The sequence below is a fragment of the Ornithorhynchus anatinus genome, chromosome 18 (genome assembly GCF_004115215.2).
Source record: "Ornithorhynchus anatinus isolate Pmale09 chromosome 18, mOrnAna1.pri.v4, whole genome shotgun sequence".
Classification (NCBI taxonomy): Eukaryota; Metazoa; Chordata; class Mammalia; order Monotremata; family Ornithorhynchidae; genus Ornithorhynchus; species Ornithorhynchus anatinus.
The window spans coordinates 7,417,037-7,440,805 of record NC_041745.1 but is presented as its reverse complement, the minus strand read 5'-3'; the positions used below and the strand labels follow the sequence as shown (position 1 = coordinate 7,440,805).

General features: G+C 45.6%; 1 protein-coding gene across 1 annotated transcript in view; it reads left to right on the top strand.

Moving 5' to 3' along the window:
* Nucleotides 1-2,700: 2,700 nt before the first annotated feature.
* Nucleotides 2,701-23,769, top strand: part of WDR4 (WD repeat domain 4) — a 29,921-nt gene continuing 8,852 nt past the window's right edge. The window contains exons 1-8 of the mRNA XM_029046757.1: nt 2,701-2,810; nt 5,569-5,634; nt 7,587-7,733; nt 12,201-12,357; nt 14,081-14,193; nt 17,195-17,255; nt 20,938-21,036; nt 23,440-23,504. Of these exons, the coding sequence (XP_028902590.1) occupies nt 2,701-2,810; nt 5,569-5,634; nt 7,587-7,733; nt 12,201-12,357; nt 14,081-14,193; nt 17,195-17,255; nt 20,938-21,036; nt 23,440-23,504 (818 nt within the window). The remainder of the gene's footprint in view (nt 2,811-5,568; nt 5,635-7,586; nt 7,734-12,200; nt 12,358-14,080; nt 14,194-17,194; nt 17,256-20,937; nt 21,037-23,439; nt 23,505-23,769) is intronic.

The following is a 23,769-nucleotide window of genomic DNA, read 5'->3' as shown; positions in this document are numbered from 1 at the left end:
GCCCGGCCGGGAAAACAACGCTCGGGAAGCCCACGTTCCGGCTGCGCAGGCGCCCTTCCCACTGCGCAGGCGCCCTTCCCACTGCGCGTGCGCACTCGGGGCGAGGAAACCCGCCCTGCCACGCCCCCTGCCGGCCCTGTCGCCTCTGGCGGGGGCAGGGAAGGTGGTGCGGGCATTCATTCATTCGTGCATTCATTCATTCATTCAAATAATGTTGGTATTTGTTAAGCGCTTACTATGTGCAGACCACTGTTCTAAGCACTGGGGTAGATACAGGCTCAGTGGAAAGACCCCGGGCTTGGGAGTCAGAGGTCATGGGTTCTACTCCCCGCTCCGCCGCTTGTCAGCTGGGTGACTTTGGGCCAGTCACTTCACTTCTCTGGGCCTCAGTTACCTCATCTGGAAAATGGGGATTGAGACTGGGAGTCCCACGTGGGACAGGGACTGTGTCCAACCCGATCTGCTTGTATACATCCCAGCGCTTAGTACAGTGCCTCGCACATAGTTAAGCGCTTAACAAATATCATAATTATCATTATTATTATTACAGGGTATTCAGGTTGTCCCACATGAGGCTCACAGTCCTAATCCCCATTTTCCAAATGAGGTAACTGAGGCCCAGATAAGTGAAGTGACTTGCCCACAGTCACACAGCTGACAAGTGGCGGAGCTGGGATTAGAACCCATGACCTGTGACTCCCAGGCCTGGACTCTTTCCACTGAGCCAGGCTGCTTCTCTGAGCGCTTCCGGTGTGTACAGCACCCTACCAGCGCTTAGGACAGTGCTTTGCACATAGTAGCGCTTAACAAATACCATCATTATTATTAATAAGTGCTTGGAAATTATTATTACTATTAATAAGTGCTCCGTGATTATTAGTATTAATAAGCACTTGGGAAGTATTATTACTATTGATAAGTGCTTGGAAACTATTATTAGTATTAATAAGTGCTTGGAAATTATTATTACTATTGATAAGCGCTTGGAAATTATTATTAGTATTAATAAGCATTTGGTGATTGTTATTAGTATTAATAAGCACTTGGAAACTATTACTATTGATAAGCACTTGGACATTATTATTAGTATTAATAAGCTCTTGGAAATTATTACTATTGAGAAGCAGCATGGCTCAGTGGAAAGAGCACGGGCTTTGGAGTCAGAGGTCATGGGTTCGAATCCTAGATCTGCCACTTGTCAGCTGTGTGACTGTGGGCAAGTCACTTCTCTGTGCCTCAGTTACCTCATCTGCCAAATGGGGATTAAGGCTGTGACCCCCACGTGGGACAATCTAATAATAATAATAATAATAATGTTGGTATTTGTTAAGCGCTTACTATGTGCAGAGCACTGTTCTAAGCGCTGGGGTAGACACAGGGGAATCAGGTCGTCCCACGAGGGGCTCACAGTCTTAATCCCCATTTTACAGATGAGGGAACTGAGGCACAGAGAAGTTAAGTGGCTACAGAAGCAGCGTGGCTCACTGGAAAGAGCACGGGCTTTGGAGTCAGAGGTCATGGGTTCGAACCCCGGCTCTACCACTTGTCAGCTGTGTGACTTTGGGCAAGTCACTTAACTTCTCGGTGCCTCAGTTACCTCATCTGTAAAATGGGGATTAAGACTGTGAGCCCCACGTGGGACAACCTGATTCCCCTGTGTCTACCCCAGCGCTTAGAACAGTGCTCGGCACATAGTAAGCGCTTAACAAATACCAACATTATTAACATTATTATTAAGTGACTTGCCCACAGTCACACAGCTGACAAGTGGCAGAGCTGGGATTCGAACTCATGAGCCCTGACTCCAAAGCCCGTGCTCTTTCCACTGCGCCACGCTGCTTCTCAATCTGATTCCCCTGTGTCTACCCCAGCGCTTAGAACAGTGCTCTGCACATAGTAAGCGCTTAACAAATACCAACATTATTATTATTATTATTATTATTATTATTATTATAAGCGCTTGGACATTATAAATAGTATTAATAAGCTCTTGGAAATTATTACTATTGATAAGCGCTTGGAAACTATTATTAGTATTAATAAGCGCTTGGAAATTATTATTACTATTAATAAACGCTTGGAAAGTACCATCCGGGAACAAATAAAGGCAATGCCTACCCAACAGCGGGCTGGCTGTCTGGAAGAGAAGCAGCATAGCTCAGTGGAAAGAGCCCGGGCTGGGGAGTCAGAGGTCGTGGGTTCGAATCCCGACTCTGCCCCTTGTCAGCTGTGTGACAAGTGACAAGCTGTGTGACTGTGGGCAAGTCACTTCACTTCTCTGGGCCTCAGTTACCTCATCTGGAAAATGGGGATTAACTGTGAGCCTCGCGTGGGACAACCTCATTATCTCCCCCAGCGCTTAGACCAGTGCTCTGCACATAGTAAGCGCTTAACAAATACCAAGATGATGATGATGAAGATGATTAAGAGGGTGCCCCCTTCTCTTACGTCCTGGAAACGTGCTTCCTGATTGGCGGAGGCGGCCGCGCGGGGAGCCCGTCGTTGCCGGGCAACATTTCCCGCCGTTGTGGGAGGGGGAAGGACAATGACGGGGGGGGGGGGGGGGGAACTCGCCGGCCGTGACGTCATTCCGCTGGGGGACGGAGGCGGTGACATCGCGCGCGGCGCCGCGCGGGCCGGCCGGGGGTGTCACGTGGTGGGGGGGGGCGCGCGCGCGGGGGGTCGCGTGGCGGTGAGGGGATGGGGGGGGCGGCGCGCGCGGCGGGCCGTGCGGGGCTGGCGCTGTGCCAGCGCGGGCTGGCGGTGACGGGCGGGAGCCGCTTCGTGGCCGCGCGCCGCGAGGCCTGCAGGTGAGCGGGGGCGCGCGCGGGCGCGGAACACTCTGCTAAGCGCTGGGAAGGGACACTTCCAAGATAGAGACCATCCCTGCGCGGCAACGGGCGCCCTGCCCAACCCCCGGGGTGGGGCCACACGATGGGGACCAGACAACACAACAATCATAGTAACTTTGGTATTTGTTAAGCGCCGACTCTGTGCAGAGCACTGTGCTAAGCGAAGGGGGGGGAGATCCAGGGTCATCAGGTGGTCCCACGTGGGGCTCACAGTCTTCACCCCCATTTTACAGATGAGGTCCCTGAGGAAGTGAAGTATCTTGCCCACGGTCCCACAGCTGCCAAGTGGCAGAGCTGGGATTCGAACTCAGGACCTCGGACTCCCATCCCGGGCTCTTTCCACTGAGCCACGCTGCTTCTAGTGATAAGAATGTCGGTATTTGTTAAGGGCTTACTCGGTGCCAAGCACTGTTCGAAGCGCTGGGGGGAATCCAAGGTCATCAGATCGTCCCACGTGGGGCTCACTGTCTTCATCCCCGTTTTCCAGATGAGGTCACTGAGGCTCAGAGAAGTGACCTGCCCAAAGTCACCCAGGTGGCGGAGGCGGGATTCGAACCCATGACCTCGGACTCCCAAGCCCGGGCTCTCGCCACTGAGCCTCGCCGCTCCTCTGGGCGGTCAGGCGTCGATTCCGTCAACAGAAGTAGAAGCCTAGATTGATACACATCATTAATAGAGTAATAAATAATATGTACAAATAGGCCCAAGTGCTGGGGGGAGGGGGCGGAGGGAAAGGGAGGGTGCAGTCTGGGAAGGCCTCCAGGAGGAGGTGTCCTCCCATCCCAGTCTTCGCTTTCATGCATTCATATTTATTGAGCGCTTCCCGACCTTTATCTCATCGACTGATAGTTTCAGGGCTCCGTGCATATCGGGAAGGGCTCTGAGAATATTAAACCATCGTTATCATTAATACCAATCATGCTATTTTTTGTTCAGCGCCTGCTACGTGTCCAGGGGTAGATCCAAGTTAATCAGGGTTGGGCTCAGACCCTGCCCCACCTGGAGCTCACAGGTAGGAGGGAAAGCAGGCTCCGGATCCCCATTTCACAGATGAGGAAACAGAAGTTCAGAGACGTCAGAACGACTTACTGAAGGTCACACAGCAGGCAATTGAGAGGCGGGATTAGAATGCCAGTCCTTCGACGCCCAGACTCGATCGCTTTCTACTAGGCCACCCTGCTCCTCTCAACGGAATCTACTTGGATTTCAGGGTTTTCCTTTCCCCTTAGCACTGGCAGCCGTGATTCAGTTCCCCAGAGACACACGTTACACTGTTATGGAGACTGCTTTGAAACATAAGGTCAGAAGAATTCATTCGAGCGTATTTATTGAGCACATACCGTGTGCAGAGCACTGTACTAAGCGCTTAAGACGAATGTCCACTTGCATCACAAATGGCATCCCCGATAACGTCTTCAAAACAAGTGTTCTTTAATCCCTAAACATTTGAGTACTCTTAGAATTTTTAGGATTATACCAGGCACCTAGGGCTTATTTGGCATTAATCAATTGTGGTCCTTGATATTAAATAATTTGTCTTCTAAGTTTGAGATTGATTGCTCCCTTTTGCTCCAATTGTTTAGTGCACCAATAAATACCAATACTCCTACTGTTTGTTACCCAGTGATGGAGTTGAGCAGCGTGATTTAAAAGGAATCAGAAGACATCATAGACCCTCTTAAGGCTCAAAATGCTAAGGAAAGCTGTAACTAGGCCTCTGTTGCATGTGATTCAATTTTAAATATACAATTGAGAATTAATTACCACATTAGACTCCACTTGATTTAGGATATGAAAGTCACTTCAATTTCTTGATATGGATCAGATTTAGAAATGTTATCTAAAGCTAAGTCTGATTCACCGTTATGTGAAGTAAGAAAGGATGCTTGCATTAATTGCCCCAATAACTATGCTGCAGATTGTTTCAAATTAGAACACTAAACAGTTGCAAGGGCAATGTAGAGGGAGGGAGCCTGTTACTGGGCAGGGATTGCCGAATTGTACACTCCAAGTGCTTAGTACAGTGCTCTGCATATAATAAGTGCTCAATAAATACTGTTGAATGAATGAGCAGAGGAAATGAGGGCTTAGGGAAGGCCACTTGGAGGAGATGTGCCTTCATTAAGGCTTTTTACTCAGCCAGTCCTTTGAAATATTTCTGAAATTTCTTAATACTCCTACCTAGTTAGATTGTGAGCACTAAATGGGACAGGGACTATCCTGAATATCTCGTATTTACCCCAATGCTTAGGACAGCCCTTGCCACATAGTAAGTATGTAATGCATATTATTATTATATTAATAAAACCACTTGATGATAACAAAGTTGTAATTTTTCTAAGTTTTGTCCCCTTCCATTGAACTAACCATGTTGGAAACTCTCAGATGCTCAGTTCATTGTCATACTCATAACTTTAATAAGGAGATAAATGGAGTAAAATAGAATGGCCTCATGGATTTCTAGGTCCAAAGAAGACGATTTTGACTGCGAAACCAATTGCTATTTGTCAAGCTCATGTGACTCACATGATTGGCCATTTGCATCAAAATGCTGCCCACATGCTAGTCTGATTTCATTAGCCCATCTCATCCCTGTAAGGCATTTTGGTGCAGTAAAGAGTTTCGGAGGGCAGTTAACAGGGCATTTTTCAGTGCCAAAAAGCAGCCTCCCTGTTTGGCAGCACCCCTCTTTAATCGCTCCATTCATTTCTTCTAGTGATGACGTCTGCTTCTTTGTCTACGACTGCACCACTGCTGAGAAGAAGCCACCGGAGGATAAAGGGTGAGATCATTTTGGTAAACTCTTTAACAGCCCTTCCAGTGGTTGGTGCTGATAGACCAAATAACGGTGGATGTTGTCTACTAAATATGACTGTCTGAATCTCCACTTTTCCATCTGTCCTCCAAAAAAGATGCTTGAATGACTTAGGTCTGGGCTCAGCCCTCCCCTCTGTGTTGATTATGCACTTGGCTGTGTACCTATTCGGGACTTTGGTGCCCAGCTCACCCCAGTCCCACAATACTCATGTAAATCTTCTTACATCTGTTTCCCCTCTCCCTAACCTATTTTAATATTCATTCAATAGTATTTATTGAGCGCTTACTACGTGCAGAGCACTGTACTAAGCGCTTGGAATGAACAAGTCGGCAACAGATTCTCCGCCTCGAGGCTGAAAGCTCTTTGAAGGCAGGGATAGCTGGTGCCCATTAAGCACTCAATAAATTCTGCTGATGGACTGAATAGCTGAAGCCCCAATGTGGCGGAGGTTAAGGATTTATAGGCTTGGGTTTGCTTGCCAAACAGCAGATGGGTTGGAGTGCCACAGTTGGGAGACCCCCACCTTCCGTCACGAGAGTGGTAGCATGGCCTGAATCTTGGCAAGCACAAGCCCTGCTCAGCTACTTTCCCAGCAAAGGTCAGAGACTTCCTACTTAGGCACCCTCTTGCCCCCGCCCTCCACCCCTCCTTTTCTCCCAGCTCATAGTGGGAAGACCACAGATTATCTGCACTGGGGGTGATGGTTTCAGGCATCTGCCAGAAGGCTTTGCGATTTTAGGAAAAACGTGTACATTGTTCAGAAAATAGCTCTATGAGTTGTTTCAAGATATGGAGTGTATTTTAAACTATAGACTCTATGATAGAACTGTTAAGGAGGAGTAGAAAAAGATTGTGTGAAAGTTCTATGTGGTAGTCTTCTAAGTAATCATCAGTGGTAATGAGTGCTTACTGTGTGCAGAGTACTGTACTAAACAAGTGTCTTAATGTATTTTGTCCAGTGTTATAGTGTGTTTAAATTGTGACATATATGCGTCATTCCAATTGAATTACATTTCCACTATTTTCCCAAGAGTTGATTGAGAATTTTTTTTACATTAATAGGGCTAAGGGAAGAAGAAAAAATGAAAAGGCCAAAGTACCCCCACCTACTCTACACAAGTATTTTGCATTTCAGTTCCTGATAATTCTTAAAGTGTACTCTGAAAGAGAAAATAAATCTTTTTGGATGTAAGCATAATAACAACAACTCTGGTATTTAAGTGCTTACTATGTGCTAATCCCTCTATTAAACGCTGGGGTGGATACAAGGTTGGACACACCCATGCCTGATATGGGGCTCATTGCCTAAAAGAGAGAACAGGTATTTTTTTGCCCATTTTACAGATGAAGAAACTGAGACAGAAATTAACTGACTTGTCCAAGGTCATACCGCAGGCAAGTGTAGCAGCCAGGGTAAAAACCTGGCTCTCTTGACTCTCGGGTCCATGCTGTTTTCACTAGACCACACTTTCTCCATTAATCGATCAGTAATGGTATTTATTGGGCATTTACTGTGTGCTTGAGAGAGTACGATATAACAGAGTTGATAGATACATTTCCTGCCCACAAGATGCAATGCTTCTTAATGGAAAAAAAACATTCACTTACACGTTCTCATGATGCAAATTCACTGAAAAAGACTGCTCTGTGTTCTAAAACTTGCAACTGGACACTCATTTTGATGGATCCCCAAGTCTCCTACTTGAGCACTTCCATGCAATTCATGCACCTTAAATAACAGTTGATTTTTGCTGGGTTTCCCAACTTTTTATTTGTATAAAATGCCTTTTGAGAACTTTATCAGTTTTATTCTTTAGGTGGTGCCCTGTACATTTGCCATACCAATCGGTTACCATTAGTATTTACTTAGATGATGTTTAAGATAATTATCTTTTTAATTCCTTTCTGTTCCGTAGTGAGGATGAACAGCCTGTGGATACAGGAAGTGACAACATCCTTGCGTCTACGTTTTCCAAATCGGGCAACTTCTTCGCTCTGACTGATGACAACAAGCGTCTGATTCTTTTCCGTACGCAACCTTCTTGGGAATGCCTGAGTGTCAGGTAAGGCGGTAAGGCTGCTAAGTATGTTCTAATCAACAGAAGATATTTCCTGAAGCATTCTAGTGGCTTATCATTGTAGGAAGCAGCGTGGCCTAGTGGAAAGATCTCAGATCTGGGAATTGGAGGACCTGGGTTCTAATCTCAGCTCTGCCACTTGCCTGCTGTGTGAGCCTGGGCAAGTCACTTCACTTCCCTGGCCTCAGTTTCCTCCGTTTTCGGTTCCAGCTAACCTTCTAGCCATAGCTTGCTCACCACTCTCCTGACTCTGACCGACTGCTCATGAAACTCTTCCCGTCTCTTCCCAGTCCCAGTCCTCCAAACCCCATGTCTCCCCACTTTCAGAGACCTCTTAAACTCTCTCTCCAAGGAGACATTTCCAGACTGCCTCCCTTTCCTAGTCATGCCATCCCATCAGGCATCTGCTTTTTTATATATCGCTTAATTTTGTTTTGATTGTATCTATGCTCTCGCAGTATGCTAGGCAACTGATGACCATTTGTCTCTGCATCAGATTACAAGCTTCTCGAGGGCAGGCCCCGACACTGTGCCTTTTACACCTACTTGATACATATGGGGCTTCTCATGGAGGCTCTTGATAATCCTCTCTCCCCACTCTCAGACCCCAGATCGTGTAAACCATTCTGAGACCGGAAATGACGGAGTCAGCCGGCCATTCGCTAGCCGAAAGACTCGGGCTGACCCTTCAGTGGGGGGATGAGGAATTCCGCCTGTGGCGTATTGAGGGTCCAGGCTCAGGAAGACATGGGGTCTGGGGAGACGCCAGATAGCGGTGAACAGTAAGATTATCCACCCGCAGATGGTGGTTACGAGGCCGGGAGTGGATGAGATCATCCCATTCAGCCCATTATTTGGGGGTTTTGTCTCACGCCATTCCCGCAGAGCACTACGGCCCTGCTTCTGTCGCAGCTGCTTAATTAGCCAATTAGAATGTGTAGCTGTGTGGCAGGCCTGGCGTTAGCAGTTTGTTTAAATTACAGTGTACACTGTGAATTTTGATTAATCTCACCCCAGAGCATAATTATCTTTCCTTTGTCATTGTTGTCTCCATATTTATCACATTACAACGTGTCTCTCCAACGGATCCGTTGACACAGGTAACCACCGGGAGAGTTGAGATCGCCGCTATGGCAGTAACCCGGGCTCGTGATGAGTTGAACGGACAGTTACCATTCAGGCAACAGGAAGGGATCTCGGGTCTTCTTAATTTTGCCTTTCCCGTTGTTCCCAAGAGGGATTGCCTGGCCCCTTTTGGGTCCATGCAACTGGGGAGAATTCCCTAGAGTTTCAGTTTTCACTTTGGAACTGGCAGCTGGCCGTCCAGCTGCAGCGGGAGCTGGGAATTCATTCATATGCATGCCGAGGACCCTGCATCTGCTTCACGGGGGGATAACGGGGGCCACCATCACCACTTGAACAAAGGAAAGTAGACACATGGGGTCTGTGGTGGAGGGGAAGAGGCTGTGAGCCGTTTGCTAGCCAAGGTGGGTGGGAGGGAGCTCTCGGGCGGTGGTAACAAAGCACAGGTAGTAGCCATACAGTAACGGGATTTGTTGAGCGCCTGCTGAGTGCAACGCACTGTACGAAGCGCTTGGGAAATGCAAAACAAGCGATACGTCTGCGGCTCATAAGGCAGTAATGTTCTAATGTGGGATGGCAGACATAAGTGTATTTACAAATAGAAGCGGCATATTGAAATGCAGGAGATTAGGTTGATTGGCAGCCTACTAATTGGATTCTCGAAGTGAGATTCTCAGATGACTCAAGTGAGTCATTTTATATCTCCAAATCAGATTTTTTAATAATAATAATCATCACATTATTTAGTAAGTGCTGACTGTGTGCCAAATACTACCAAACGGTGGGGTAGATGTCTGCTAACTGTTGTACTCTCCATGATCTGCACACACTAAATGCTCAGTAAATCTCATTGATTGATTGTTTGCAAGGTAATCAGGTCAGACACAATCTGTGTCCCACTTAAGGGTCGCAGTCCAAGTTGGAGGGAGAATAGATATTTCTCCCCTTTTTACAGATGAGGAAAGAGGCACAAGGAAATTAAATGAATGTCCCCACTGTCACATAACAGGCAAGTGACAGATTAAAACCCAGATCCCCTAACTCCCTGTCCTGTGTTCTTTCCATTAGGCCATATACAGAGAAGTCATTCTTTGCTTTGATTTTAAAGTGGGAATGTAATTCATAATTACAATAATTATACAATATTTAATAATTACATTATTATGAACATTATTACAGGGTTATTATTATTCCTTGGGCACAGAAATATTTATTCTGGCCATTATTTGAAAAGGTCATATTCACCCTCATTGTGCTATGGCTTCAAATCTTGACCAATCTAAAAAAGCCCCCAAAATCCTAAAGTCCTCTTCTCTGAAGGAATCTGAACTTATCATAAATTAGGGTGAAATTAAAATCCAAACAGCTTCAGTGTGAGCGCCCTGTAGCAGAGAGGTTCCTGCTGTGAGCTGTAGAGCATTTGGAGACCCATTATAATCTGAAAATTAGTCCTGGTTAGAGCTCCCTGTTCCTGCCATACTCAGAAGGAAAGTGAGATCAAATAATGTAAAAAAAAAAAAGGCTTTTGGAAATATAAAAGCACTGTACAACTTTTGAAGTAATAGTATTTATCAAACAAGTAAGTGTATTTTATCAGTTTACCTGAGAGGCAGCCTGGCCTTAGGGTGCTTGGGCGCTGGTTCAACTTCTGACTTCATTCAGTTCAATTCATCGTATTTATTGAGCGCTTACTGGGTGCAGAGCTCTGTACTAAGCACTTAGAGGAGCACCATACAACAATAAACAGATAGATTCCCTGCCCACAATGAGTTTACAATCTAGAGACTCATCGCGGAAAGTGGAAACAGTGCCAAATGTGTAGGGATGGAAAATCTAACGGAAGGAATGCCAGGTTCCTGTGCCACAGTGCCAGTGAACAGTGAACAGTGCCACAGTTCAGGGTGTGATCTATATTTTCTCCTAAGCCTGTTGCCAATGGGTCTACATTGGGGGGAGCGGGGGAAAGAGAGAAAGATGGATGGATGAGCCATCTACCCAAAGTCTGGGCGGACTGGGCATGGAAGGTGATGGACCCTTAAAAGGGGGGCTACTTGAAATGCGCCTCTCTGCTCTCTAGGTACAGGATCCTGTGGCTACTTGAAACGCGCCTCTCTGCTCTTTAGGTACAGGATCCTGTGGCTGTGTCGACTCTTTTTCCTTCCCCCAGCTTCTTCCGTGGCCTCTCAAGCCCCTAAAGAGGGGCTCTTGAGGCCAGATTGACCCCTCCCTTTACCCTGCCTGATTCTTCCAAGCTTTTGCCACTTGGTGGATTATCTGTGGTGGGGGGTAGTGGCTGAGGGAGTATAGGGGTGTCTCATGGAGGAGGGTGGATGTGCAGATCTTCCTGTTTCTAGCTTCCTATCCTGGGCTCACTCCATAATAAAGTTTATTGTGCGCCCCCCCCCCCCCCCCCCCACTCTCACATGTACACTCCACCTGGCAAGTAAACACAGTAGAAAATTGATGTGCCAAACTAATTGGAACCGGGCTCATTCAGGCAATGAGAAATTCAGAGCCAAACCTCCTTTGGCCTGGTACCTCTCCTGAGCATGTACCTCATTCGGTTCCAGTATCCCAATGCGTTGATTTCCTGAGCTCACCCTGGCTAGGAAAACTGACCTTTTGGATAACTTTGGTTCAGATAACCAGCTTCACGTTTTATGGAATTTCTCTCTGTCGGAAGACAGGCCAAGCAAGCGTTACTATTTTAGGACAGGGCTCTGCCCACAATAAGCACACCATGAATACCATTGATTGATTGACTGGTCCCAGAGCCTGTGCTTGCTCCTCCCACTTCCTGCATGCCGAGGAAGGGATGTTACTGGTGCCTTGTTTGGAACAGGTCTGGTGGGAGCCCAGTCAGAGCCAGAAGCAGAGAGCAGGCAAATGGAGGCCACGAGGAGAGATCCAGTGGGCCACGTTGCCGCTCTTGGGCCTGTGGGAGAGTCACCTAGCAGGATATTGCTGTATTTGAATTCTAGCTCATTTCCTCCTCCCTGCCTCCTTAGCAGTTTGCCGCCCAAATGCTTTTCTGCATGGCAACTTTCCCAGTTATTCAACCACTTTTTTTATCCACGGTAGATTTTATGGTTGACCCTAGCTAGACTATAAGCTCCTCCATTAGAATGTAAGCTCCTTGAGGGCAGGAAGTAGGTCACTCCCTTATTCCACATTTCCCAAGCATATAGTGCACCACCCCAAGTGAGCATTCGATAAATCCTGCTATTACTGCTTGGATCATGTCTTCTAACTTTTGTATTCTCCTAGTACAGTTCCACACACGGGCACCCAATAAATACTATCAATTGACGAATATGCAAGGGACGAACCTTGATCATAACCGGTAAGGAAAGCCGTTTTGACTTTCAGGGCTGTAGTGAGGAGATGTACCTCCCTGACCTTTACAACTTCGGAAGAGAAGATTCTCGTGGCGGACAAGTCTGGGGATGTGTATTCGTTTTCGGTAATGGAACCACACAGCGGTGGAAAACTTGAACTTGGCCACCTATCTATGCTGTTGGATGTGGTAAGTAGAATCGACCTCTTTAATCCACAGTTCTTTGCTAGGCTTTCTGGGGACAAGGATGGTGACGGAGAGGGTGGCCAACCATAACAATAATATTGATGATGATGACTGTGGTATTTGCTAAGCATTTACTACATGTACCACCTGCTGGAATACATACAAGGTACTCTCCCAAATGCTTAGTGTAGTGCTTTGCACACAGTAAATACTCAAAAAATATGATTGTTATTAATGATAATAGTTCTCAGGTCACACAGGATCCCTCTCTCACAAGGGGCTCTAAGAGTGGGGAGAATGGGCATTTAAACCCCATTTTAAACATGAGGAAACAGGCACAGAGAAGATGGGTGACTTGCCCAAGGTCACACTGCAGGCAAGTGGCAGAACCCACAATGGAATCCAGGTCCCTGGACCCCCCAGGCCCGAACATTTCTCTAAACTCAGTTCTGTAGAATGGAGTCATCATTCGTTCCTTCAGTTGTATTTTTTGAACACTTACTGTGTACGGAGTGCTTGGGAGAGTTCAATACAACAGTAAACAGTACAGCAACTGACACATTCCCTGCCCACAGCGAGCTTACAGTGTAGAGGATATCCCATATCCTTCCTGCTCCTTCAGAGTTTGGTAAAGGAGAATTGTATGCTAAAGTTGCTGAGTTTAGTGAAGAAGAAAAACCTTATGAATTCAAGTATCACTCCCCTTTTTTAATGTAAATTTTCCCCTAAAAATAGAACGCTAACTGCAGTAACTTAACAAAAATGAATCCATTCCACAAATGGGGAGAGGGGGTGGAGCCCGCTTTTAAAATCGTCTCAAATGAGGAACACCTTATGCTCAAGGGTTGGCTGGGTTAGCCTGGGATTGAGGCTGAGACCAGGCACCAGGCATTTCATTTGGTTTCTCCAGATCTTGGTTTCCCCTACAGCTATGGCAAGCTGTATCTTGCCATCCCTGCTCTGTCATTTGTCTGCTGAGAGACCTTGGGCAAGACACTTCACTTCTCTGGGCCTCAGTTACCTTCTCTGTAAAATGGGGATTAAGACTGTGAGTCCTTTGAGGGGCATGGACTGTGTTTAAACCTGATTAGCGTGTACCTACCCCAGCTGTTAGTAGAGTGCCTGGCACATAGTAAGTGCTCAACAAATACCATTAAAAACAACAATATATCCCCCTACCCCCCCAAAATTAGGTTTCCTCCAGTTCTTTACTGGGCAGTTCTATAGGAATTGTTTAAATGATGCCAGCTTTTAACTGCACCTTTGCTGTTCTTCTATTCCAAGTGGAAGATGTGTGGGAGAACTCTTTGGCTTGAGAGCTACATTAAAAGTTCAAAGAAGCAGAAAAAGTTATCTTAAACCTGTGTCTGCTATTTAATGTCTCTCTCCCGATGTTGACTGTAAGGTCCTTGAGATCACTCTCTTCTTCTCCCAAGTGCTTAGTACAGTGCTCTGCACACAGTAGGCACTAAAATACCATTGATGAATTGTACGATCGTCTAGGTGGGGGGGTCCTAGGCCTCTGGTCATTAACCAAGAACATGACCCAACTATGGGCCTGTCCTTATCTTGTTGCAAAAGCCATTATGTAGCTCTAAATTCTAGCAAGGTTAGCCTCTAGCAATAGTAACCCATTGGCTGCTTGGCCCTGAAGAGATCAAAACGCCAGAGTGTTCTTTGGACCGTTACGGGGAAGTAAAGTAATTCTGTTCATTTCTTCTCTCAGGCCATGAGTCCTGACGACCAGTACATTCTCACCGCCGACCGAGACGAGAAGATCCGGGTCAGTTTGTTCTCGGCTCCTCACAATATTGAGTCCTTCTGCCTTGGACACACAGAGTGAGTAAATCTCTCTTACTGGCTGACATCATAGGTCATGTGACGTATTGAAGCTCAGGTCATTTCAAGAAACTGCACTGTCTGTGGGCAAGGTGTCAGATTGCAATTTGGTGAGTTTAGGCTTGAGTGAGGCTTCCTTTTTTCTTTTTTGAATGGTATTTGTTAAGCGCTTACTAGTTGCCAATATTAAGTGCTGGGGTAAATACAGGGTAATCAGGTTGGGCACAGTCCACGTCCCATATAATAATAATGATGGTACTTGTTAAACACTTATTATGTGTCAAGCACTGTTCTAGGTGCTAGAGTATTTCAAGTTAATCAGTTTCCACAGAGTCCCTGTCCCACATGGGGCTCACACTCTTAATCTCCATTTTACAGATGAGGGAACTGAGGCATGGAGAAGTTAAGTGATTTGTCCAAGGTCACACAGCAGACCTATGGTGGAGCTGGGATTAGAACCCAGGACCTTCTGACTCCCAGGCCCATACCGTATCCACTTATTCCATATGCGGGCTCACAGCCTTAATCCCCATTTCACATATGAGGTGAATTAGTCTCAGAGAAGTTAAGTGACTTGCTTGAGGTCATACAGCAGACAAGTGGTGGAGCCAGAATTAGAACCCAGGTCCTGGCTCCCAGGCCTGTGGTCTTCCCACTAGGCTCCTGTGCATGCTGGATTAAGGCCAATTCATGTTATAGGTTTGCTGCCAGGGGGACTGGTAAATTGGGATTTAGACCCGGCTCCGTGGTTATTCTGGATTGGAGAATTCTGCCTGAAGCCATGGAACAATCTGCACTGATGGTACAGGTTGATTCTTTTCCTCACCTAATACACTGGCTTGGCACCTATTGAGTGCTCAATAGATATTGTTCCTACTACCGAATAAATGCATTCCCCATACTCCTCAGTAAGGACCAAATATAGTCACTGCAGTCTCCAGAAGCTTAATTCAGTTGTAGGAACTAAGGAACCATAGATTAATTCAGGTCCAATCTAGTAATAATGGAATTTGTTAAGTGTTTACTATGTGCCAAGCATTATTCTGTGCACTGGCGTAGAGCAGCAGCATGGTGTAGTGGATAGAGCATGGGCCTGGGCGGCAAAGTTTTTAATCCCAGCTCCACCACTTGTCTGCTGTGTGATCTTGGGCAAGTTACTTCACTTCTCTGTGCCTCAGTTACCTCATCTGTAAAATAGGAGTTGAGACTGTGAGCCCCACATGGGACAAGGACTGTGTCCAACTCGATTTGCTTGTATCTACCACAGCGCTTAGTACAATGCCTGGCACATAGTGAGTGCTTAACAAAGTCCATCATAATTGTTATATAAGATAGGTCGGACGCAGTCCCTATCCACTGCTCACAGTGTGAGAGGGAGTAGGATTTAATCCTCATTTTACAGATGAGGAAACTGAGGCACAGGGAAGTTAAGGTGACTTGCCTGAGGTCACGTAGCAGACAAGAAGCAGAGCCTCCAGGGTGATCTAAATTGTTGTGTTCTTATTTTTGAAAGATGAAGTATTACAGCAGAACTCCAGGTTTACCACTGAGTCCTTGCCAAGGTAGAGATCCATTTGGGTTGCTGCTGCGTATTCATTAGTAGTCTGATGAATATTTGGGGATGGAGCCTTGCTTACTTTAATAATTTAAACTTCAGAGTATTAAACAGACTTTGAACTGAGGACTTCAATCCTTATTTACATTTAGGTTTTGATCTCTGTTTGGCTGGGTAAACAGTTTTATCATTAATTGTGTTGCAGTTTGATCTGCAGGGAAGGCCTTTCTGTTGAAGGCAGCTATTGTTCTCAGGCAAGTGGTTAATTACAATTTCTACAAAGAGAAAGCACTTAGCATAATTGGCTGAACTGCTTTAAAATACACTATTTGAAGTAGGGAAAGAAAATTCAAGGATTTAGTGGTGATTTCAGAAATTCCACATCTATATGTTTTTAGGGTTTGAAGTCTTGGAAAATTATCTGTTAAAAAAGCCTACTTTTTTCCCCCTCTGCAGTAAATATGCTTTATATGATCCGACAGCATATTTTATGATCGCTTCTGCACATTAATAAGTGGTTTCAAATTGTGTGTTCATAGCCTGGGATAATTGCAGTTGCACTAAATTCACAGTGTACAGCTTAATTTTTAAGGTGACGAACACATTTCTCCAAGAAAATCCAGTCAGTGATTCCCCTGTGGCTTTGAAAGTAGTGTTGTACTTTCTGAATGATGAATCTGCTAAGTGACTTCTCTCAGGCTATCACTCCTTTCCAAACCCAGGCTTTTTACACTTCATCAGCACAGCAGATGAGCAGAGCCCTGGGCTTAAGAAAGATATCTGGGGATGTTGTGGTTATAGGTGGGGTGAAACTAAGGCAAACAGCATCGGTCTGGACATTAGGGGACTTGGAGTCTCCATTTGTAGTCCCAGTTCTTCCACTGGCTTACTGGGTTACCCGGGCAAGTCACTTAATCTCTCTGGGCCTCAGTTCCCTCATCTGCAAAATGGGGAATAGGCTATGTCCTCTCCCTCCTTCTTTGACTGCGGGCCTCATGAGGTGCACAGACTCCCTAGCCTGAATATCTTGTATCTCATAACACATACTAAGAATTTAATTAATGCCGTTATTATCAAGTAGCTGTTCTGGAATGGAAGAGAAGATGATTTATTTCCTCCCTCATTTGCATTTGAGAGGGGAGGCCTCTAGATGGGGCAAGGGAGGGTCACCGCAGAGACCTTTCATCCACTGTCTTCCCAGAACACAGGAATACGGGTGACAATTTATTTCGTATTGGCGGAACCTAGTGCCCAATATTCAGCCACCAGGTAGGGATGGTAATTTCAATGCCTGATTTAGAATCCCCTGCATCTTCTTTCCCTGCCTTCTCTGTTGCATCTCTATCAACTGTTAAACCCGTTGATTGTACAGGGGTTGCAGATATCTTGCCTGGTAGATTCTGGCTGACCTGTTTAACATGAGGGGGTCAATGTCTCTCTTTTTAGGTTCGTGAGCAGAATATTTGTGGTGCCAAACTGTCCAGATCTGCTTCTTTCTACCTCAGGGGTAGGTATTTTCGTCATTTTCTCACCACGGCCTGATTCTCGGTACTGCACCCCAAGAACACTGTAGGGGCTGCATTATTTCTTTAAGGACAAAGCAAGTGTTCTCTTTCATCCGCACGCCACTAGATGGCACCTGGCCTTTTCCATGTCATCCTGGCCTTTTCCAAGTCATCCTGGCCTTTTCCTGGTCATCCCACCAGCAGCCCAACCCTGAGATACAACCTTTTGATCGGATGGAAAATACCGTGTTTTTTCATTCGCTCATAAACTGGAATCAATAGGTAGAGGAATCTGGTGCGAGGGCACTCATTGGGTTGCCCTTGTCTTAAAAATTTCAGTGATGATGAGGATGATTGTAATAATAGCATCTGTTAAGTGCTTTCTCTGGGCCGAGCACTGTTCTAAACTTGGGGAGAGATAGAAGATAATCAGGTTGTCCCACGTGGGGCTCACAGTCTTAATCGCCATTTTACAGATGAGGGAACTGAGGTACAGAGAAGTTAAGTGACTTGCCCAAAGTCTCCCAGCTGACAAGTGGCTGAGCTGAGATTAGAACCCATGACCTCTGACTCCCAAGCTCGCACTCTTTCCATTGAGCCATGCTGCTCCTCTTGCGCTTACTCTGTGCCAGGCAGTGTACTAAGGGCTGAATACAAGCAGGCTGGGTTGGGCACGGTCCCTGTGGCACATAAGGTTCACAGTCTTAATCCTTATTTTACATGTGAGATAACTGAGGCACAGAGAAGTGAAGCGACTTGTCTAAGGTCACACAGCAGACAAGTGGCGGAGCTGGAATTAGAACCCAGGTCTTTCTGACTCACCTGCGGAGTGAACTTGGGCAAGTCATTTGACTTCTCTGTGCTTGAGTTTCTTCTTCTGTAAATTGAGGATTAAATACCTCCTCTTTAGGCTGTGAGCCCCTTGAGAAAAGGGACTCTGTTATCTGTTATTTATTGTATTTTATCATGATTGGATTGTATTGACGTTCACCCCGTTCCCAGCCCCACAGCAGTTCTTTATATAACCTTACACTCTATATTTTCTCCTATATGGAACTTATTTTAATGTCTGTCTCCCTCCATACTGTAAGCGCCTTGTGGACAGGGATCATGACAATCAACTCTGTTGTTGTATTGTGTTTTCCCAAGTACGTAATGGAGAGTTCTGTACACAGTAAGTGCTCAGTAAGTACTATTGATTGATTATTGTACCTACCCCAGTGCTTATCACAGTATTTTGCACATGCTGTATACTTAACAAATATCAATCAATAGTGTTTGGTGCAGAGCACTGAATTGGAAGAAGACATTAGAGATAGTAGACACACTCCTGCCCTAAAGGTACTTTCAATCTAATGGGAGAGACAGACACTAAAATAAATTACAGATAGGGGATGCCACAAATATTATTTTTAGGGATCTGTTCAGCAGCTTATAGGTTCTTATCAACACATGTGGCAGTCACAGGCCTCTGGATGAGCAGGGGTAACCAAAGAGATTGGGGAAAGGGAGTGGTTTGCGCAAATAACTTAGGCTGTTAGCCCCGTGGGGGCTGTGTCTCATCTGATTATCCTGCCTCTGCCCCCAACATCTAGTACATTGCCTGGCACACATAAGAGCTTAAGAAATACCACTATTATCATTATTATAACTTTATCACTTTCGCTCCTTCACTCATTCATTGTGGGGTTCCAACATCTAACTTAAAAGACAAAGCCTGGAATCTTAAACTGCTGAACAAAAATAGCCATGCTTATTTAAAGATCTCTCTCTCTCTCACACAGGTCATAGTTCTAAAAAATAGTAATCACACCACTAAAATAAAAAATTCCATATTAATTGGGTTTAGACTCTTTTCTCTCTCTTTTTAAAATGGAACTTGTTGAGCACTTGCTCCTGCCCAACATCGGGGTAGATTTTTCTCTTCAGGAGCCTTCTACAAAAGTCTCCCCTGCTTTTTCCTTCTTAATGATCATTCATCATAACTTTTCCTGTGGCTTTTGTGACTATTACAAGGAGTTTCATTTTCTATTTGACTTTTCTTTACTGTGTTCCTTGCTTGCTCATCTTAGTTCCATAGCTGTCTGAAATCTTTCCCAAGTACCTTCTAGGTGTTTCTTTTTCTCAAGCCCCTCAAAATGTCAGTCCTGAATTGGTGGGGCATTTCTGGCACTTCCACAGAACTTAATGTTGATTATCATTGGTGTCTTTCTCTCAAGGGTAGTTGGCAACCTCAGCTTGGATTTACTACCATCAGTCTTCTTTTATCTTTTATCAGTTCTAGAATCTTCTTTTGCATACTTGCTATTTATCTGACTGTCTTTGTGATCTCTTCTTGATGCTTGGTGCTTTTGCATATTTATGTAAAGCTACACATGAGTAAAGATGAAAGAGACAGATTCAGACAGGCACTACCCTGTGGGAATGAAGTATGATCTGTTTTCAGTCAAAGATCAGTGAAATGAGAAATTTGCAGGCCACTCATTGTATGCTGCTAACAAGCTAGTAGATGAAGCAGGTAGGAGTGATATACTCTGCTAATAAATAGATTTTAAAAGGGCAAAATTAATATCCCGTAAAGTTTGCATGTTAATGACATGCATACATTATGAGAAACATGAAGCAATAAGCTTTTGAACTACGGTGCATTTGATCTTTTGACTTTGTGAATCATTTTTGCCCAGAGCACAACTTCATTTCCTCATAGTCTGACTGTTAACTTCTAATTTCCATGTTACCGACTTGCTAAGAGCCCTTCTTTCAAAAGGCGACAACAACAGATTGTTGATTAAATGAGATTTAAAAAGCCATGCCACAACTAAAGTGGAGAGTTTAACTCATCCACTCATCAGTCAATCAATCAGGGGTATTTTTTGAGCACTGACTGTGTGCAGAACATTGTACTAAACTCTTGGGGAAAGTTGGTGGACATGATCCCTGCCCCCATGGAGTTTTCAGTTAAAAAGGGGTTTCAGACATCAAAGTAGATTTAAAATCTCTAGACTGTCAGCTTGTGTGACCAGGAGACGTTTCTGCTGTAGTGTACTCTACCAAGTGTTTAGTACAGTGCTCTGCATATAGTAAGTGCTCAATATATACCATTGATTGGTAGATCATTTGAGGATGTGCCTGCTGAATGAAAATAAACGCTCCTCTCGAGGTCCGGAATTTGGTTTGTCCTGCACACTACTGTTCCAGTTCACAGCCCACACCTTGATTTCAGCAGGACTCAAAGTGAAGTCTCACCTCAATTTTTTGATTATTCAAAGATAGTTTCCATTGGCTATATATAGAAAAATTAGCCAAGCAAATAGGGTCCTGACTTTGGGATGTCAAACCCTAGCCCCGTTGACCGCCCCCTCCCAATTGGAGGAGTGCATTCAATCATTTGGTGCAGTTTCCCCAGGGGGTTTTAGCGTAAAGCTGCAATGTCTAGCACTGATTTAACACTGGTGACCCAGCTGGTTTAGTTGTCCCGAATTTTAACAGCTGATGGTGGCTTTTATGTGCCTGACTATTTCATCAGAACATGGGGCATTGGAACGACTGATCTGTGCCCGGTGCTTTACAGGTTTATTACTCCGGGCTCATTTTGTTGAGGCTATTTATGATGGTCACAGGGGGTGTTGCCTGGTTCTTCAGAAAAACCATTAATAATCATCTTGTCTATCTGAATGTGTGCAGGATTGTTCCCTGAGACTCTGGGAATACACAAGTGGAAGAGAACTGCAGTGTTGTTTTCTGAACAGCTTGAGTGAGCCTGAGGCAGCCCAAAGCGAGAAGGTAGGATAGGTGTTTTTCACCTTTCTTTTGAAACTCTTGCCGGCTTCTAGCCAATCACAAGGATCCTGGGGAGTGAAACGGATTGAAAAGCAGCAGCAGCAACAAAAAAACCCAGCCGGTCTCAGAACCTGACCCGAGGACTTCGTAAATCTTTTCAGATGGGCCTGGGAAACGAGCCATTCTCTCATCTCCCTGAGGTCTCCTTGCTAGAGACCATTCGGCTTACAGGGTCCAGCTGAGCAGCGGATCTGATATCGGCGAGCCAGGGGTCCCTGAAGAGTAGGTCGACATGACATAACTATATGTCTTGCGAGTGCCTTTTCCCATGGCCTAGCTAGCATTTTCCCAGGCCCCAACCACCCGAGGAGAATCCTGTCAACCCTCTAAAACACCTCGTTCAATAAACTGTATTGAATGTCTACTCTGTGCAGAGCAGTGTTCTAAGTGCTTGGGTGAGTCATGATCCTGCCCTTAGGGAGCTTTCAGTCTAGCCAGGGACTAAGTCAATCCTATATATTTATTTAAAATGGTATTTAAGTAGTCACTGTGCCACACACTGTACTAAGCCCTGCCAGACACTGTATTAAGTGTTGGGCTAGAGACAAGATAAACAGGTTGGACACAGTCCCTAGCCCATGTAGGGCTTGTATTCTCAATCCCATTTTACAACGTGCAGAGAAGTGAAGTGACTTGCCCACAGTCTCACTGCAGACAGGTGGCAGAGCCAGAGTTAGAACCCAGGTCCTCTGTCTCCCAGGCCTGAGCTCTTCCCACTAGGCCACTCTGCTTCCACTATTGAGTGATTAATATGTGCAGAGCACAGCCCTTGGGGGAGAACAGTGTAACAGTCGATAGACACATTCCCTACCCACAATGAGTTTACAGTCTAGAGAGTGGAAGAGGGATACTGTCTTACTGTCACAGAACTAAGGGAGGCAAAACGTAGCTCTCAGCCAGTTCTCAGAGATCTAGGGAAGAGCCCACTCAGATGCTCTGTCGTGCTCCGATTCAGGGATTAATGACCCTGGCTAAGACTTGGGGAAAGAAGCCTTTCTCCAGCTCTTTCTCTTCAAATTGGATTTACTGCCCTTGGGGAAGCAGCAGCCTTAGGCCAGATATTTTTCAGGATTTCAATTTCTTACGTATTTCAGGCATCTCTAACAGGGACAACAGAGTAGTGTTAGTGGTATTTTCTGGACACCAGCCGGGTGTAGTACCCTGTCCTAAGTGCTTGGGAGAGTACCATCGGTACGTGAGACGAATGCCTGCCCACGAGGAGCTTAGTCTCTGATGGTGGGGGGACCAGGGACTTGCCTGGAGCCAGGGTGACGGGGAGTCAGTCATTGTGGTGGCCCCATTGCAGCACTATGCCCGAGATGAACGTTTTCTAAATGCGTTTGGTTCTCTGAATGCGCTTTCCACTTCAGACGGGCAGAAACGGTCCAAGAATCAAAATTTGGAGCGAGTTGGTTTTCCTCCCAATCCCTTGGTTGCTGTTTTGACAACTGACAACCAGCCAGCAGCAAACAGTCTCACACATGCTGGGTTTGTTTTGTTTTTAATAGTATTTGTCAAGCGCTTACTGTGTGCCAGGCACTCTACTAAGTATCGGGGTATGTACAGGCTAATCAGGTTGGATGCGGTCCATGTCCCACATGGGGCTCACAGTCTTAATCCCCATTTTACAGGAGCGGGAACTGAGGCACAGAGAAGTGAAGTGACTTGCGCAAAGTCACCCAGCAGACAGGTGGCGGAGCTGGGATTAGGAACAGCAACAATTGGTTGCTGTTCCTAAGCCCTGAGAAAGGCCTTCCTGGGGTCGCCATGACAGTTGGGCACTCCAGAGCTTGGGGCGACTAGCTAGGGTGCAGAACAAGGATTGGGGCTGTCCCTGTACCCCTTGGGTGACAAATTTTCCCCCTCCAACCAGATCACTTACGTACTTATCTATAATTTATATTAGTGACTGTCTCCCTCTCTAGAATGTCAGATCTTTGTGGGTAGGGAATTTGTCTGTTTATTGTTATTTTTTTACACTCACAAGCACTTAGTACAGTGCTCTTGCACCCAGTAAGTGCTCAATAAATGCTGTTGACTGACTGACTAGCTTTGTGGCCCTGGCGAGATCAATCCGCCCTCCTGCCTGAAGAATAAGAGCTCGGGGGGGTGGAGGGGTAGCGGGTGAGGGGTGGCGGACCAACTCGGATATCCAAACCTGGAAATCTAGCCTAAGAAGATGGGGAGAATTATGGTGGCAGGTCGCCTCCCAAAGTGCTTTGCAGGGAGATCCAACAGAGGGCAAGCTTGAGTGTAGACACCAACGCCATGCATTTGCTTCTGTGCTTAAAACCAACCCAACAAAATGAAAAATCCACAAAATTAAAATTCTGTGTTTCCTTTCAGAAATTTGCTGGGTCAAGGATAACCTATTGTTGTCAAGAAAACTACATTGCCATTTTGGGTGACAGGTAATAAGTGTTTCTTATCCCTTCTTTTGTCTTGCAAGCATTTTAAGGAAGGGAGAAGTTAAATAGAGCATCATTTCCAGCCAAGCTTTGTCAGATTCCATATTTCAGACTTTTTGGGTATGATTTCTTCTCCTTTTGGAGAAATCCATTATCTGGTTCTGGATTGCTGGAGGAGTGGGTGTGGGAGGTGGGGGGTTTTTGTATGTTTTTTCATTTAGTGTTTTTTCTCCTGTGAAACACTTTCCTTATTTTAAGCAAATGAATT